General features: G+C 44.1%; 1 protein-coding gene across 1 annotated transcript in view; it reads right to left on the bottom strand.

Annotated features, from left to right (window-relative positions):
• HMCN1 (hemicentin 1) overlaps positions 1 to 15,174 on the bottom strand; it is a 1,183,532-nt gene that overhangs the window by 587,393 nt on the left and 580,965 nt on the right. The window contains exon 28 of the mRNA XM_086956029.1: positions 13,859 to 14,006. Coding sequence (XP_086812155.1) covers positions 13,859 to 14,006 — 148 coding nt within the window. The remainder of the gene's footprint in view (positions 1 to 13,858; positions 14,007 to 15,174) is intronic.

Raw genomic sequence — 15,174 nt, 5'->3', positions numbered from 1 at the left:
GTGGAAGGGTATTCTCAGATGTGAGACCCTTGCTCATTGCACCATCAGGATTCAAGCAAACCGGGCCGAAGACGGCTGTAATGCCAGAAACCGGTCCCCGGGAGCTTGTTTCCTTCCCAGTGTAAGAATTGGCTTTTGTAGTTTGGTTTGCCCTGTTCCCATCATGCACTGGGACAGGAACAGACTAATTTGCATACAGCCAGGTTCTGAAACTGGGATGGTGCAGTGAGCTAAAAAACTGTGTTGGATCTAGTCCTGATCTCTTGACTGGGTGAGAGCTTTCTGCTTAATTCAGAGACTCTGTCCCTCACCACCCCTTGTTGTAAATATTTTTGTCCACCCTAAGCGTGGAAGGGTATTCTCAGATGTGAGACCCTTGCTCATTGCACCATCAGGATTCAAGCAAACCGGGCCGAAGACGGCTGTAATGCCAGAAACCGGTCCCCGGGAGCTTGTTTCCTTCCCAGTGTAAGAATTGGCTTTTGTAGTTTGGTTTGCCCTGTTCCCATCATGCACTGGGACAGGAACAGACTAATTTGCATACAGCCAGGTTCTGAAACTGGGATGGTGCAGTGAGCTAAAAAACGGTGTTGGATTTAGCCCTGATCTCTTGACTGGGTGAGAGCTTTCTGCTTAATTCAGAGACTCTGTCCCTCACCACCCCTTGTTGTAAATATTTTTGTCCACCCTAAGCGTGGAAGGGTATTCTCAGATGTGAGACCCTTGCTCATTGCACCATCAGGATTCAAGCAAACCGGGCCGAAGACGGCTGTAATGCCAGAAACCGGTCCCCGGGAGCTTGTTTCCTTCCCAGTGTAAGAATTGGCTTTTGTAGTTTGGTTTGCCCTGTTCCCATCATGCACAGGGACAGGAACAGACTAATTTGCATACAGCCAGGTTCTGAAACTGGGATGGTGCAGTGAGCTAAAAAACGGTGTTGGATCTAGCCCTGATCTCTTGACTGGGTGAGAGCTTTCTGCTTAATTCAGAGACTCTCAGCCTTATTCATGAAGGCTAAATCGGCTCGCAAAGGACCGGATTCTGAGAATCCGGCCCTTTGCGAGTGCGATTTTTGCTTTTGGGATTCAGCATCCCAAAAGCAAAAATCGCTAATTGCGATGTCGCAAATGTGCGAGGAAATGACATTTAAGGAATCTCTATTTGAGATTCCTTAAATGCTATTCAACATCCTATTTCAATTTGCGATTTCGCTATTTCTAGGCGCAATTTACCGCGAGGTCAGACCTCGCGGTAAATTGCGAAAAATCAGAAAAATGCATTTAAATGCATTTTTCTGAGTTGCATGTTACACACACACATGTCCTTTGGACATGTGTGTGTGCAACACCTGTGTCACAGATCATTTGAGGGGTGCTACAGGGTGTCCTGTGGACACCCCTGGCACCCTTCAAATCGCAATCTTATTTGCGATTAGCTAATTGCTAATCGCAAATAAGGAATACTCCCCATTTATTCCTATGGGCCTTTTGGCCCATAGGAATGAATGGCGAGTTATTCCTTATTTGCGATTAGCAATTTGCTAATCGCAAATAAGGAATCAGTAGGAATCGCATTTTATTATGCGATTCCTACATGATTACCGTTTTGCGAGTCCTTAATAGCGAATCTCTATAATTCGCTATTAGGGGCTCGCAAAACGGCCCCTTCATGAATTAGGCTGTCTGTCCCTCACCACCCCTTGTTGTAAATATTTTTGTCCACCCTAAGCGTGGAAGGGTATTCTCAGATGTGAGACCCTTGCTCATTGCACCATCAGGATTCAAGCAAACCGGGCCGAAGACGGCTGTAATGCCAGAAACCGGTCCCCGGGAGCTTGTTTCCTTCCCAGTGTAAGAATTGGCTTTTGTAGTTTGGTTTGCCCTGTTCTCATCATGCACTGGGACAGGAACAGACTAATTTGCATACAGCCAGGTTCTGAAACTGGGATGGTGCAGTGAGCTAAAAAACGGTGTTGGATCTAGCCCTGATCTCTTGACTGGGTGAGAGCTTTCTGCTTAATTCAGAGACTCTGTCCCTCACCACCCCTTGTTGTAAATATTTTTGTCCACCCTAAGCGTGGAAGGGTATTCTCAGATGTGAGACCCTTGCTCATTGCACCATCAGGATTCAAGCAAACCGGGCCGAAGACGGCTGTAATGCCAGAAACCGGTCCCCGGGAGCTTGTTTCCTTCCCAGTGTAAGAATTGGCTTTTGTAGTTTGGTTTGCCCTGTTCCCATCATGCACTGGGACAGGAACAGACTAATTTGCATACAGCCAGGTTCTGAAACTGGGATGGTGCAGTGAGCTAAAAAACTGTGTTGGATCTAGCCCTGATCTCTTGACTGGGTGAGAGCTTTCTGCTTAATTCAGAGACTCTGTCCCTCACCACCCCTTGTTGTAAATATTTTTGTCCACCCTAAGCGTGGAAGGGTATTCTCAGATGTGAGACCCTTGCTCATTGCACCATCAGGATTCAAGCAAACCGGGCCGAAGACGGCTGTAATGCCAGAAACCGGTCCCCGGGAGCTTGTTTCCTTCCCAGTGTAAGAATTGGCTTTTGTAGTTTGGTTTGCCCTGTTCCCATCATGCACTGGGACAGGAACAGACTAATTTGCATACAGCCAGGTTCTGAAACTGGGATGGTGCAGTGAGCTAAAAAACGGTGTTGGATCTAGCCCTGATCTCTTGACTGGGTGAGAGCTTTCTGCTTAATTCAGAGACTCTCAGCCTTATTCATGAAGGCTAAATCGGCTCGCAAAGGGCCGGATTCTGAGAATCCGGCCCTTTGCGAGTGCGATTTTTGCTTTTGGGATTCAGCATCCCAAAAGCAAAAATCGCTAATTGCGATGTCGCAAATGTGCGAGGAAATGACATTTAAGGAATCTCTATTTGAGATTCCTTAAATGCTATTCAACATCCTATTTCAATTTGCGATTTCGCTATTTCTAGGCGCAATTTACCGCGAGGTCAGACCTCGCGGTAAATTGCGAAAAATCAGAAAAATGCATTTAAATGCATTTTTCTGAGTTGCATGTTACACACACACATGTCCTTTGGACATGTGTGTGTGCAACACCTGTGTCACAGATCATTTGAGGGGTGCTACAGGGTGTCCTGTGGACACCCCTGGCACCCTTCAAATCGCAATCTTATTTGCGATTAGCTAATTGCTAATCGCAAATAAGGAATACTCCCCATTCATTCCTATGGGCCTTTTGGCCCATAGGAATGAATGACGAGTTATTCCTTATTTGCGATTAGCAATTTGCTAATCGCAAATAAGGAATCAGTAGGAATCGCATTTTATTATGCGATTCCTACATGATTACCGTTTTGCGAGTCCTTAATAGCGAATCGCTATAATTCGCTATTAGGGGCTCGCAAAACTGCCCCTTCATGAATTAGGCTGTCTGTCCCTCACCACCCCTTGTTGTAAATATTTTTGTCCACCCTAAGCGTGGAAGGGTATTCTCAGATGTGAGACCCTTGCTCATTGCACCATCAGGATTCAAGCAAACCGGGCCGAAGACGGCTGTAATGCCAGAAACCGGTCCCCGGGAGCTTGTTTCCTTCCCAGTGTAAGAATTGGCTTTTGTAGTTTGGTTTGCCCTGTTCCCATCATGCACTGGGACAGGAACAGACTAATTTGCATACAGCCAGGTTCTGAAACTGGAATGGTGCAGTGAGCTAAAAAACGGTGTTGGATCTAGCCCTGATCTCTTGACTGGGTGAGAGCTTTCTGCTTAATTCAGAGACTCTGTCCCTCACCACCCCTTGTTGTAAATATTTTTGTCCACCCTAAGCGTGGAAGGGTATTCTCAGATGTGAGACCCTTGCTCATTGCACCATCAGGATTCAAGCAAACCGGGCCGAAGACGGCTGTAACGCCAGAAACCGGTCCCGGGAGCTTGTTTCCTTCCCAGTGTAAGAATTGGCTTTTGTAGTTTGGTTTGCCCTGTTCCCATCATGCACTGGGACAGGAACAGACTAATTTGCATACAGCCAGGTTCTGAAACTGGGATGGTGCAGTGAGCTAAAAAACGGTGTTGGATCTAGCCCTGATCTCTTGACTGGGTGAGAGCTTTCTGCTTAATTCAGAGACTCTGTCCCTCACCACCCCTTGTTGTAACTATAAAGCAAGGCCTGTCAGTTTGGACCTGACAAAGTACTTGTTGGTTTAGGAGTACTTAGATGTTAATGGCAAAAACGCATATTCGTGTATAAAACTATCTAGGCCGCATCCGGAGACGGGTGGGAGCCTGAGGTAGTCCTGTGGAGGAAGATGATATATAACTTGCAATATTGCACCAAGGGCTTCGGTTAACATCTTAAATCCCGAAGTTGAGTGGTTTGTTAATGTCACCATACCCCTAAAATTTGGCAATAAAACTTTAGCACGATGTAACATGTTACCCGTTACTGACTTTTTGTATTACTTGTGTATTTTGGGGTAGTTAACCAGAGAAAGCCACTTTCCTCAAAGTTTAGTTATCAATGGGTACTTACAGGAATTAGAATGTTTAGGTTCTGTTTACCGTACATAAATTGTTGCTAAAACAGCGGTGAAAGCAGTTTGATGTATGCGATTTTGTGGCTGCTGCAATTACAATATTGGTATAGATTTACTGTATTTGACACATATTTTGCAGATTTCACAAATGTTTCGAGCTCAAATGGTTGAAACAAAGAGAATGTGTTGTTTAGTTTGCAATTTTTTTGTCATAAGGTAACCTGACTTTTTAATTCTAGTAGCCCTATCAGGTGTAAATCTCTGCAGAGTGGTTTGAGGGCTGTCATGACTATAAAATCCATATTTCACAGTTCCCTATGAAATATTGTATTTACCACTGTATTCTGTGTAATAAAAGCACCTAATCAAGATATATACATATATCGTAAAAACTTGATGCAAATACTTATTGTTGAAGGAACATCCATGTAGGGGAAATGTTGTTGGAAATGGAAGGTATAAAACAGGCTTCTATAACGAGTACCTCGGTAGTTCTTTTGTGTGTAGCCCGGATGACTAAATTAGAAGCTTTTGCTTAATTGAATTAATATGTGAAAATCACAATTGAAAATGTTTCAGAACTCCTAATCTGATGTTTGGAGAAAAATGGTTGAATATCCATAATATTTTTGAAGCTAATATGTCAATAATAAATGATGCAGTGTTGGCGAGACTTATTGCTAATATTACGTTAATGCCAGGGCCATTACAACTATGCCTGTTACGTATTACCCATGTACAGGCATTGGACATTGGCCAAGCCTTTTTTAGGTCTTAACCTACAGCATTGCTTTAGCAATGCTTGTTTGTGTCGAGATTATTGTGAGGCTTTCAAAACTCTACCCAAGCCGCTGGGATTTGGTACAGTTCATGTGAGCCAGGCGCGTGCACAAAGCACACCACAACCCTAGGCATCAGACTTCAAAGGGATCCGCTCCCCCGCCCCCGCATCAGACCTCAAAGGAATGCACTCCCCCGCCCCACCACAGCAATGCCGAGAGCTTCATCACACTCTAACGAGGCTTCCTTCTCCCGCATGTGACCCTATTTGCACCCTCTCTGATCCATCTTCATTCTTTTCTGTTTTTCCCTGTTTCCGTCACACACTCCACTCCTTTGTGTCTCCATTCTGGCCTCTTTCCTTCTTAACTTTTCATCCTTTCTCGTTTAATCCAGTTTCCACCTTCTCACAACCCCTTCGAGCACTGTTATCTTAACATTTGTGTGCCCTACCACCATTTACTTCAGACCCTCACACCTCCTCACCCTCAATCACCCTCACACCCCCTCACCCTCACACACCCTCACACACCCTCACTCACCCTCACACACCCTCACACACCCTCATTCACTCTCACACACCCTCACTCACCCTCACAACCCTCTCACCCTCACAACCCTCTCACCCTCACAACCCTCTCACTCACCCTCACTCACCCTCACCCCTGTCACCCTGCCACCATCACCCACACCCCCACACCCTCACACCCCCTCACCCTCACACCCCCTCACCCTCACACCCCCTCACCCTCACACACCCTCACCCCCTCACCCTCACACATCCTCACCCTCACACACCCTCACCCCCTCACCCGCACACGCCTCAAACCTCAGCCCCTCACCCTAACCCACCCTTACTGACCCTCACAACACCCTCACCCACCCTAACTCACCCTCACTCACTCACCCTCGCCCACTCACCTTCGCTCACTCACCCTCAACAGCATATCATAACAAAACACAGCATAGAATAACAAAACAAAGCATAGGATAGCAAAACAAAACATAGCATAGCAACACACAACAAAACATAGCATACATAACAAAACATAGCATAACAAAACATAGCATAGCATAACAAAACATTGGAATAGCATAGCATAACAAAACATAGCATAATACCACACATAGCAGAACAAAACAGCAAAACACAACAAAACATAGCATAGCTTAACAAAACAGAGCATAGCAAAACAAAACATAGCATTTCTTAACAAAACATAGCATAGCAAAACAAAACCTATAATAGTATAGCAAAACATGGCATAGCATACCAAAAACAACATAGCATAACAAAACATAGAATAGCATAACAAAACACAGCATAGCATAGCAAATCAAAACATAGGATACCAAAACAAAACATAGCATAGCATAGCATACAGCATCACTCAGCACTACCACAGCATCACTCAGGGGCACCACAACATCACTATGCGCTACCACAGCATCACCGAACGCCACAGCATCACTCGTTCGCCATCACAGCATCACTCGTTCACCATCACAGCATCACTCGTTCGCCATCACAACATCACTCGTTCGCCATCACTCGTTCGCCATCACAACATCACTCGTTCGCCATCACAACATCACTCAGCGCCACCACAGCATCACTCAGCACCACCACAGCATCACTCAGGGGCACCACAACATCACTATGCGCTACCACAGCATCACCGAACGCCACAGCATCACTCGTTCGCCATCACAGCATCACTCGTTCACCATCACAGCATCACTCGTTCGCCATCACAACATCACTCGTTCGCCATCACTCGTTCGCCATCACAACATCACTCGTTCGCCATCACAACATCACTCAGCGCCACCACAGCATCAATCAGCGCCACCACAGCATCAATCTGTGAAACCATTCAACAACAACTAGTTCAAATATGTTCTCTCAATGTTTCAAGCTTTATTACAAATGTAGCAGAAAGATGTTAAAATTTCACTTCTGTTCTTGGATTTTCGTCACAATAAAATACACTGAACATAATCTTCACAAAAGTTATTTACAAAAATTTAAGCTATTGCCATTACAAATTACAATAACTTTTATTTAAGTATTAATTATTTAAAAAAATTAAAAGCCATTGTTATTTGTAATATCAATACATGTAAGTCACGTAAATACAACACATTTTGCATTACAAATGCTATGGGTATCACATTTGCGAAAGTTATAACTATTGGCTTTGTAAATGACAAAGCTATTAATTTAGCTATTTTCAAAAACAAAACATAAATAAAAAATGTGTCATTTACAATACCAATAGCTCAAACTTTCCTAATGCGAGACCTATTGCATTGCAAATTCTTGTTATTTTTACTTTGAAACAGACACCCCTTCCTTCACAAGGGAAGTTGGCTGGTGAAGTGAATCCAGAAGTGCTTCAAACTGCAAAAATATTGCTAATGGTAAGTAACTTGTTTCTTTGGCAGCATAAATCTTTGGCAGCGTAAATCGCTGTGCATGGATTATGTAGCAGTAGGAGCTTTTGTGTATGGCTGGAGTTTCATGTGGGCTGTTGAAAACGATGTTTAATCACTTTCTGTTCCAACTCTGTTTCCCTCTTTGCATATCCAGCCACACAATATTGTTTTGTGAACAGTGGCAGCTCCTCCACTAAAGCGGAGGAGTGTCGAAAAAGGAAAAATCAAATGATAATGCAATGTTATTATCTTTTATTCTTCCCTGCTGCTGCAGCATGAGAGTGGGGCTGCTCTGCTGACAGAGCAGGGAAGGAGTGGTGGCACATTAAAGTGCGCATGATGCTTTGACCAGCCCTCTTCGGCCGACCAAACAGTCATGCACGCTTTAGTATGATCTCTATGAAGGCTGTACTACATCATTACAGCCTGCATGGAAAACATGCCCAGAACCCCAGTCACCGTTTGAGTGCCGAACCACGACACTCAGATGAATCACAGTGCTGCATTGCAGCGTTGTGATTGGTTTAGGGGAGCCAATCACAATAATGCATTGCAGTGTTGTGATTGGCTCAGGGGAGCCCGGTTGCTTACTGTTCGGTGGAGGAGAGACGATGTGAGACAGAGGGGCGAGGAGGTAATGGAGTTTTTCTTTTTTTTACAATTATACCTCCTTACCCACTTTCCGCCCCCCCCCCCTGCCTCACCACCCCCCGATCTGCGCTGGCCATCACTGTTTGTGAAGCGATTAACTGATGACCATTTTGTTGCTATCCGTATGCCATTGATGGGTATGTTTACTAGGGAAGCTTATATTTTCTCTTCCTTCTTTGATTTAGGTTTCTAATCTATGTTTTTCTCAGACAGTGTGTAACATGATTTGCACTATCCATGTCATATTGTTTACTTCGAAATTGGCAAGCTCCTGTGTGGTGCTGCATGTGCCACACATAAATTGTTTGGTTTTTCCGTAGTTGCTTTCACTTTTGTATGTGATACATGATGTCCCTCCGTAGATACGGTGTGTGTAGAGGTCTTTCAGACTGTTTCTTTGGTTGCTAGAAAAATGGAAAGTAGTTGAACAGATTGGATTACATGAAAATGAATGACCACTTTTGGTATAAATATGGGGATAATCTTAATGGCTAACCTATCTTCATGAGTTTGTAGGCAGGGTTTCTGAACAGTTAGGGTGGGCAACTCTCTGAGTCTATGTAAAGAAGAGGCTGCTATTAAAAAGGCAGTTTTAACATGAGAAGTTTTAGCTTTTATTTGCACATACTATTGAATGGCTGTCTCATGAGTCATAAGAATCAAGTGAGCAACTTTTGACCCATCTCCCTTCTCCCCATCCAGCCAAAGTGATTGAGAAGACACTCAACAAGCAATTTACAACCCACCTCAAATTTCACCATCTTCTAGACAACACTCAGAGATCCAGAAAGCACCACAACATCGAAACAGCACTCATTGCAGCCACCCATGACTTTTGAAACATCCTGGACCAAGGAGAAATAGGGGCACTCTTCCTATTTGATCCTGCTTGACTTCTCTGTGACCTCGAAACTGTCTCCCACAACACCCTCATCAGAAGACTCCATGAGATTGTCGTACAAGGATCCACTCTCAAGTGGACTTTTCAACCCTCATAGAAAGAACCCAAAGGGTCAGGCTGCCACCCTGCACATCAAAGACCGAGAAATTATATTGGTGTCCCACAGGGATTTCCCCTCAGCCCTGCCCTTCTCAACCTATACATGACACAGCTTGCCAACATCATCCGATCACAATACATTACCGTCATCTCCTATGCAGGCGACATCAAACTCATCCTCTCCCTGAACGGACAAGATAAACACTACCAAAACCAACTTCACCTATAGTATGGCCATGGAAGCAGACTGGATGCAAACCAACTGTCTGAAGCTTAACTACAAGAAGACGGACATACTGATCTTCGGTCTGGATAATTGGGTCTAACACTGCCTGACCTAGTTCCCATGCAACGGAGATCCATTTTTGCCTGCTGAGCTGTCCACTTCTCCATTTTGAACTCCTGATAAGTGTGTTGCTACCATTAAAGTTTCCTTTTTAGCTGCCCATTTCCAGATGTTCTACACTAGCCTTAACAGAGCAAGCAACTTTGTACCCGCATTAATTGTAATACTGTTGTCTGTTTATACCTGCATCATCCACCCTGTTATGTCTTGTGGAATTCCTTTAGTGTTTAAGTACTGTCTTGCAGATTGTTTTGTTGACTGATTATTTTCGAGTCCCCATCTTCTTATATTCACATTCCTCCATATGTGTGCCCTGTGAGAGATGCATCTGTGGTGATGGTCATTCTGAGGATTGGTTGCTTCTAGTTAGGGCTGGACTGGGAACCGAAATGGGGCTTGGTGAACTGCTCGGACGGCCCCCCTGGGGGGAAGGAGGGGGTGCAGCCGAGCTGTTTGCTAGGTACGGTTTCGGCCGATTTTGTTACAGGGGGCCGATATTGCCAGCCTACAAAAACGGCCCCTAAGGGTCCAAAACCGGACCCCACCCTGGCAGCCCACCGGAGAAATGCGCGGTGCCCGCTACAGCCAGTCCGGACCTGCTTCTAGTCCTTGCCTCTTGTCATGTTCTAAAATGTCCACAAGTGTAACTAGTACTTAATATGTAAAAAATATAAGTGCTAATGCCCAATGTTTTTCTTTGTAGCCCACTACTGATCCTGCCAAATGCCAGGGTTTCACATACAGAGACTGACTACTCTTGATCTAATCTCTTGCCTCTTTCTTCCATCACCCTACACTTCCTGTTTGCTTTCTCTCTTTGTCGCTGTTTTCCTATAATTCACTTCCTGCTTTTTTCCTTTTCTGCCTTTTTTTCTTTCTTGCCCTGGGTCAAAGTCTCTTGTTATCATTCCTAACATTTTAATCACAGTTTTCAATGTCAGTGATTGTGATGTCTAGTGAAGTGAACTTGCCTCATTAATGCACAAACTCTTTTCTGTACAGGAAACGCCTTGGCTCTGTTCGAGAATTGTATTTCTCTCTGATGGGTGCGGAGATGATCTGTCCATTTTCACTGTGAATCCTGGAAAGTATCCTGTCACTATCACTTTATTTATGCCGCTCTGCCATGTTTTGAATCAGTCTAACTTCACCACCCAATTAGCTAGGTAGGGATAAATATGTATCCCCTTAACCTCAAGTGCGCTGTTGTCACTATAGTGAATAGTCTTGGCATTGACTTTAGTAAAAAAATTAAGACTTTGAACTGATAATAAGAATTACCCATTACAAACCTGAGGCATTTCCCATCACACTTATTAATGGTAATATGGAAGCAGGTGCCTTTCAAACCTTTAGTGAACATGATGTATTCCTCATCTACGAATGGAATAATTTACAGCAATGCTGTCATTTTGAATTGTTGCATCTTCACAAACGTGTTCTAAACCTTAGGCCCATCATTGGTTTTCATTACAGATACTGTTTTTGGATTAAGAAGTTGTAGGAAAGTGCCTCTTTTCAACATGATCAAACCCACTTTTTGTCTTGTTTCTGATGCAATTTGGCCAGACGTCCACTGGGTTCCTGCCTTCCAGGTCCCCAGTGCAAGATCTCTTTCAGTAAAACTGTACAATTGTTCTCCCAATTTGTAATACCTTCAGCGCCTCTTGTAAGTCCACAGATCAAGATCGTCACTGCAATTTATGGGTCAGAATCCTCGACATGCAAGAATTAATATGCAGTAGCTTAAGTAAGCACACCTCAAATGCATTAAGGGTACTGCCATTCTAGAGTGATTGAATTGCACGGGCAGGGTGATTAATTGAATAATTCTTGTTTACAGTGTTTTCCCATGAGCACATACAGGCAGTCTTTTGGGCATTGGTCCTTCTTTCCCACTTCTCTTCTCTCTGTTTCAAAGTTATATTAATATTTTTAAGACGTTACAAGCACTTACACACTTTTTCTGTATTCCGTTGTTTATTTTTCTTTCTGGTTTCATACAACATGTTTTACTCTTTAAGATGTTGGTTGTTCATCTCTTTATTTGTGTTCTTAACTTCAGTGTATGCTTTTCTTGTTCGATGTTGCTTATATTTCTTGGAACAGTTTTTGTACAAAAAGTATGCCATGACATTACATATATTGTTTTACAACTACCCCTGATGAAGGGTGTTCTTTCCAACGCAACTACCCCTGATGAAGGGGGTTCTTTCTACCATAAATGCAGTGGGATTCATTCAACTAACAGCTGCTACTACAACAAAGTTTTTTAATTGTTTTTAAATTGTCATTGTAATTCTTCACAGTGATATATGCAAGTGAGAGCCCATGCTCTCTGAGGGCAGAAACAATGCTTGCTTCAGTCGGAGGTGCTATCAGCTCCTCCAAGCAGGATGGCTAAGTAATCAGCATGTCAAGGTAGGAGGCTTCAAAGGCTTCTGCTGCTTTTTATTTGTGACCCACAGCTTCCCCAGACAAGGGAAACACCACCCACTGCCCCAGGCCCATTTGGCACCAGGACAGGTGGGAAAATTAGCTAGACAGGAGGAGTTTTCCCCTTTCATGCTAGTATCAATCCTAGGGTGGGCTACTTGAAGCGAACAAGACTTTTAGAATTCCACCATCTTAATTTTGCCAGAATCAGGCTCCTGGGTCCGGGTAATAATGACACACGCCATGGGAAGTGGTCATATAGCAGGTGTAGACACCCTAAAGGTAAGTAGCCCATTGGCTACTACCTGTTACTCCCCATAACACCCCATAATGGAATATTTATGTGGCACCCCTGACACTAGGAACTAAGATTCGACGGATCAAGAAGAGAGGACAAAGAAACGAGAACAGAAGACTGACTGTGTACTTTTGGTGCCAAACCCTGACAGCGCCAAGTCTATACAATTGTGACCAGTGACCCGTTCTGCAGCTGACCAGCTTCCAAGTACCCCAGGAGACTACCAGCCTTTCGCAAATTGCCAGCAATTTCCCTTTGAGTAAAGGAGATACTCACCTGCAGTCTGCAGGCACCGAAGAGCAAAATCCGGTTCACCGAGTTGCTGCTCACTAACCAGCCCGATGCTGTAGCCCTGCAGGAAGCAAGCAGTACCTTTGCTCTTGAAGATCAGTTCTGTCCCCCCACCAAGTGAGCAGACACCAGGACCAACCAGAGCCGCACAAGATAAAATACATGGGGTATCAGCCCCTTTGCAGCAAAGAAAGACCGTGAGAGTCTAGTCCGGACTCCAACGACATTAAGACTGCGTAGCCATTGCGGGACATCAGCTCAGCAGAAACCCACTCCCAGAGTGCCACAATTTCTAATCATGTTTTAGGAGGTCTATACCTTATTCCAAGGGTGGCCTCATATCCCCATTTTCAAACATTAAATGCTCAGGACCTACTTTATATGTTAGGAGGCATTCCTATAACATCAAGAATAATGAATAATAATTAGGTAGGTCAATATTTGCAACCCCCTGTGAGTGACTGCAAACACTGGGATGGTGGCCTGCCAGAAACAATATAATTGCACTCCAAAATAGAAACATAGGGGAGAGCAAACAGTGGTCTCTGGATAACTGCTTACTCCCTTTGGGGTTGCCTAATTCGATTCCCAAATGAGAAACTGTTGAACTGCAACAATTTCAACTTTGTAACTCAGTTACCACCTACTGTGAGACACCAGTGAATACTCAATAGGTTGTGACTGTAATTGCAATTGAAAAATATTGATACATACCAAATTCAATTTCAATTTTGAGTCCTTTTCACTCTCCTTCCTAACTGCGATTGAGTATTGGTTGTGAAATCCATTTGTGTATGGGATATGTTTTTCTGACACTCAAAATGGGATGAATACATCCCAAAATGTTGTAGTCCAAAGTCTGTTATTTTGTGAATCACAGCCTTTGCATCTGCAAAAGGGCTTGGGACATCAGACCAGAAAAAGTATACACAAATATGCTGTTACAGGTGAAACAGTGTTTAAATTAAGTAACAAAGAAATTCAGTCAGGGGAATAAAATGAGATGGAGAGTAAAAGCGTGGAATATGGGTATGGAAATCCGTGGAATCCATGATAAAGCTTAACCTTCAAGGAACCTCGTGTGTCTTTTAAGGATCATTACTCACCAATCACATTGATGTTGAAGAGCTTCTCGGAACTCCCAGCCACGTTGATTGCCCTGCATGTGTACTGGTCAGTGTCGCCTGTAGCAGCTTTCAGGAGCTTCAGTATCCTTCCCTTGTGGATGATCTGCACACTGCTACTTTCAACAATCTGAGCGCAAAAGAAAACAGACATGAAAGAAGGACTAAGAGAACAGCAATAGGAAAAGATGGGACGTTACAAAGTATGGCAGGGGTGGGAGAGGGACTCAGGTATATCCAAGGGTGGCCACTATTCTCTTCCTCATACGATTGAACTCTGACCCTGTGAAAAATGAAGAATCATCTAAGAACAAATGACACCTAGTGGGTAAAATTCAAAATCCGTACCAGCATGGTGCAATGAGCTTCATAAGATGGACTCACCACTACTCAGTACATTTCTGGGTGACCTAACTTTTTTTCGTTTAAGACCTTTGTAGGTCCCTATCCAGATCAAATAGAGACATTACTTACACATTAATACTTCACCAGAGCAGGGTGCCGATATTAAAAGACAGTCTAAACAATAATAAGTTCCAGAGTAGTACGTTGGACTTCCTTCCTTTAGCAGTCTAACCCTCTTTTATTTCCAACTTGTGGTCAGAAAATACCCAACAAAATTGATCAGATTGCGGCAAAATTTGGGCGTGCGATTGGGATCATGTCCTCCAATGACTACAAGAAAGAATGTCTTTGTCAATTACAGGACACTTGCTAATACAACCCAATAGTGGAAGACCCCCACGGCCCATTGAATGAGTTAATTACCTTCGCTAATGATGTATCTGGTAGAGATGATTCTAGCTGCAGATTCCTTCATGTAGAATTAACCCCAGGCGTGAGACTGGATCCGTATTTTTTTTTGCCACAATATCCCTGCGCGCCGGAGGGGGGGGGGGGGGGGGGGGGGGGACAGCACCACACAACTCCGCCCCTGCGTCGTCCACGCACGTGATGTCAGCGAGGTCACATAAGTCCCACCCCAGCGCGCCTATGTCAGTTTTCTTCGGAAAACTTTTCTGCGCCACAACGCGTATAGGAACAGTGTGCGAAAGAGCAGAACACCATAAGGAGCAGTGCCAAACATTGCAGTACCCTAGTGTCATGTCGCCCTTGCTAATGAAGAGGCTGACACTATGGTGATCGTGGTCAGAGCTTTATTCCATACACCTTGTCTTCTCCTAGTCCCTACTCTAACTCACTTCCCCTTCTGGTTCCCTGCTCCTCCCCTTCCTGCTTCTCCCATGACTCCACCCCAAACACTAGACTGCTGCGTACAATATTACATCTAACATGGA

The sequence above is a fragment of the Lissotriton vulgaris genome, chromosome 1_1, assembly GCF_964263255.1.
Source record: "Lissotriton vulgaris chromosome 1_1, aLisVul1.2, whole genome shotgun sequence".
Classification (NCBI taxonomy): Eukaryota; Metazoa; Chordata; class Amphibia; order Caudata; family Salamandridae; genus Lissotriton; species Lissotriton vulgaris.
The sequence above is the reverse complement of the archived record's forward strand: the minus strand, read 5'-3'. Positions and strand labels throughout refer to the sequence as shown.